Raw genomic sequence first — 4,427 nt, forward strand, 5'->3', positions numbered from 1 at the left:
CCTTTCATTAGAAATAGTCAACCATAATTTAAGCATATTTTGTTAACTCTATTTTTTTTATATATATTTGAATTGTTTCCTGCACCTGTATTTGTGCCAAGATCCATACCGACGAATCTTAAAATTTAGATCATGAAGGATCAGACCTCCAGATCTGCACTCGTATCAAACACCCGCACCCGAGTCCAAGAAACTTAGCAAATAATAGCTTTTTAGCTAATTTGTTCATGCCTCATTCATAGAATGCATCTCCCAAGAAATGTGAGATGCTTTAGAGGGAAGAAAGTTAACATAAAACAATTTAGATGCAAATGTTTATGGCTTTTGGTTTTCAGTGTAATCTATAGGTTGTAAAGGATGAAGATAGTTTGTTTAGATTTCATAGTCTTTTAGCTTTTTGGTGTAATCTGCATTTTTAATTCATAAATGCATCTCCCAAGAAATATGAGATGCTTTGCAGGGAAGCAAGTTAATATACAGCAGCTTAAATACAATGTTTATGGCTTTTTGGTGTAATCTAGAGGTTGTAAAAGATGAAGATAGTATGTTTAGATTGCATAGGATCTTAACAAGAATAGGACCTTTATTGTAGATATCCTTCATTTTATATAATTGTTTTGTACAGAAGGATTACCAACTCTTTTACTGCCTTAGCACCAACTTACTGCTTAGTTGGTGCTAAGTAGCTGCACTTTTAATACATAATCCACTAACTTTTTTTTTTTTTAAAATGCATCTTCCACCCGAATCATTAAGTCGACTAAACCTTTATGAGTTTTAAAGCTGCGCAGATAGTCCAATCTACGAGGCCTAGAGCCCCAAAAGGAATTTATTTGGTTTTGAATTCCAATAGGCAGTACGCAAGCAACAAGGAGAAAGGCCAAGTAAGCAACAATGACACCTTCCTGGAAGAAATTTGACTATTACACGAATGCTCTAGGCGCCTCTGCTTAACAGGTTCTCACAGTTATTACAAATATTAGTTTAACCGTACGTGCCTCGCACGTGTAACCTTTGATTATTTAAAATTAGACGATTTTGTCTACTGAGAAGGTTTTTAATGAAATGCAAAAAGTTCAAATCACTTTTCAAAGATCCTTCACACATTAATATAATAATGTATACATAACATATATTTTATTGTAAGCACATACATATTTTACCACCAGAAGTTTCAAGTGGTTAATGAATCATCACTTTTGCGTTTGTCATGCAGTACCTCTTTCCTTGCTGCTAAAGGCGAAGAGAGACGCGTCGATTTGAACCATATTTGTAGCACGATATTTTTTTTTCTATATTTAAAATCTTTCCTTATTTTTAAAGTTAAATTTTTAGAAAATTTTTGACTTTTAAAAATCTGGTACTTCTTAAATTTTTCTTATTCTAACGCTTTCATATTTATTTCTAAATTTTTCCAACCTTCTTAAAATCAACTTTAGTTGTAATGAACAAGGTATTAATTATCATTAATCATGATGACTTTTAATAAAGAAATGTTGTATTAATATTTAATTAATATTCAAATCTTAAATATTAGAAAAACAGTAAAAAGATGATTTTGTCTAAAGCAGAGACTTTTAATGAATAGCAAAAAGTTCAAATAATATTTCTAAAGCCCTTCACACTTCTAATATAGTATAGATTCAACTTCCTAAATCACATTTAATTGAACGAAATGGTGCCCAAAAGAATTAGAGTCCTATCAAAAAGTTTGCCAATAATACTTAAAACTGCTACACCCTCTGTCCCATTACCAGTGCACACCTTCCTTTTTAGTCTGGCCCAAAGAGAATGAGGACTTATTGAAGGCATATCTGCCGTGGAGAGAGGAAGAACTACCATAGGGCATGTAATCCTCGTTGACGCCTCTATATTTAATAATAATTCAATTTTAAACTTCTGGTATCACCCTAAATGAGATAAGTTATAGCAGCACAAATATTAATAGCTCATTTTAGACCACAAGTTCAAGTCTCTTTCCTTCTTAACACTCAATCCTAGTCAAGCACAATCACAAGCAATGGAAGGGAAGAAGTACTATCTATTCAAAATAAGAAGAAGAAAAAAAACTTTAGACTGCTATTACAATTTACACACATCTCATGTGGTGCAATAAAAAACATGACAGCACTCTCTGCACTAAGCATATGCAGAACATTGATCCTCTTAATACCAATCCTCTACTGGATTGAAGAAAAAACCTCACTTAAAATTACTAAATAAAACATTTAACCAAATGCATATTGACAAATGTACACAAACATTCTGAAGTGCAAGTAGAAACGGTGAGAAAGAGGGAACACCTTTTGCCGGCAATTTGTCTGCGGCGAGCTAAATCATCAGCAGTGTTGGGGTTAAGCCTATCCTTTATCGACCTCTTTGTAACTGCCTCCACCCGATCAGCGTACATCGTATGCTCCGGAATGGCCCTCCGCACTCGATTCTTAGCACCGAAGCCAAACCCTAACTCCAACCCTAATTATACTTCACTTTTTACAGACACGAACTGGAGGGAAATCGAGAACTGGAAATATTGAGAGGGCAGAGGTTTGGGCGAACTAAGTTCACGTGGTTTATGAAAATATGTGACTTTTGTAGTTAATTGTAGATTTAATTAGTATTTTTAAAATTTTATATTTATTTTTTTTGAAAATACAAATCAATCCATATTTCTTTGCTCTTTCTATAGTTTCTCTCAAATTTCTCTCAGTCAACAGTTCTGCAAATTTTTCTTTTCAATCTCGATAACTTCCATCTTCGACGATAAATAATTTTGAGTTTCTTTTTGTTATGATCCAAACAAGGGTATGGCCATGACGGATATCTCGAGTCCATTGAGGACTAGAGACTGCCCCTGAACCTACTCCAATATAATCGAGGACCCCTAGTGACATGACCCGCCCTGGGCTTGTCGTAATGGGCATCCCAAGTCCGTCCAGGACCGGAGATCACCACCATTACCCAATCCAGCCTTTAGCCGTCTGCCCTAAGTTGGCTGAATTCTGAGCATGTAACAAGATTACGTAACAGCTCACATAAAGACTCTGGGATAAGATCATAATCGTGACCGACTCAATCGAGTCCAACTATCCTATACCAATAATCCAACCATACCAAACCACATCAAAACAAGGGCCATAAATCAAGCCATAACCAAGGATGCTCCAGAATATAATATAATTAATCCCAAAATAAAATATGACGGAACAGTGAGAATTATGTTCGATGATGCCAGTCTCCTAGCTTATTCCAATGTCAAGGCTGATACCTATATCGATTTCGCCCATTCTAACCTATAGAAGTACCACAAAACCTCTAACCAAAAGAGTAATGAAATTTGGATGGGATATGCCCCCAACCACAGCCAAAACCAATATTAAAAAATAAAACAAAATATCTAAAAGTGTCCATAACATGAAATGGAGCCTTCCGAAAGGATAGAAGCTCACCACTTCAGTCTTAATGTTGTCCCCGAGTCAATCACTATTAGGAGGAGTCGAACGGCCGATTCCTGCATAGCATGGGTATATAGCCGCCAGTAGAGGGGGGTTAGCAAGTGACCGCTAGCATGATCTCAGGATAAGGATAAAATAATGTCATTTATAAAACCAAGTAAAACCATTTATATGCACACAACCACACACACACCCTATACACCCCACACCCCTATATATATATATATATATATATATAACCATGTCAAAAAAGAGGATCGGGTTTAGCATGCCTTTAAAACGTTTACCAGGATTGTGTAGTTTTGTCGTCCTAAACCACCCACGGGCTATATGGGTTCAGCTCCCCTACTGAAAGGGCCCCAGTGCGTGTAGCCGCATGACTAAAGAAGAAACCCTTGGGATGACTAGTACATCCCCCAAAATATAGTGTGACATCATGCACACAGTCACCAAGACTAACCTCACATCAACAAATATGAGTTTCTAGTTTTGGTCCCTCCCGGGACCTCCACCTTCTACGACTTTGCTACACCCCGCTATTATTGCCCAATTAAAACCAATTTCTAAATAACCAAATCATTTTCCATTTATTAACCAAGGCTATTGATATTGGTATCATCATACCAATCCTTACTTACAAGTATCATCCATGGCCAACCATTTATAGGTTTAAAGGGACTTTCAAGTGCCCTTCCATTTACCATATTCAACCACTTGGGGGATTTCATGCCTTAAGCATAACCATTAGCTGTTTTTCATTCCAAGCCATTTAAACCATGCATAATTCCTTTATCAAGTTTTAAAACATGCAAGAGCTCCATTAAAAGTAGTCAATGTAATGAACATATCTTTATAAGCATTTTGTCAAACACATTGGGGGCATAACATGACCAAAACCAATTCCAATTACCATTAAATCATTCTCATGCAATCCAATTATCCAAAACCACTATTAATGCATATAAAAGCATA

At 35.9% G+C, this 4,427-nt stretch overlaps 1 protein-coding gene across 1 annotated transcript in view; it reads right to left on the reverse strand.

Moving 5' to 3' along the window:
* Positions 1–2,587, reverse strand: part of LOC107842734 (SEC23-interacting protein) — a gene marked incomplete in the record, with an annotated part of 16,312 nt that extends 13,725 nt beyond the window's left edge. The window contains 1 exon segment of the mRNA XM_047396878.1: positions 2,304–2,587. Within this exon segment, the coding sequence (XP_047252834.1) occupies positions 2,304–2,410 (107 nt within the window).
* Positions 2,588–4,427: the final 1,840 nt, after the last annotated feature.

Source organism: Capsicum annuum, chromosome 9 (assembly GCF_002878395.1).
Source record: "Capsicum annuum cultivar UCD-10X-F1 chromosome 9, UCD10Xv1.1, whole genome shotgun sequence".
In the NCBI taxonomy this organism is placed as follows: Eukaryota; Viridiplantae; Streptophyta; class Magnoliopsida; order Solanales; family Solanaceae; genus Capsicum; species Capsicum annuum.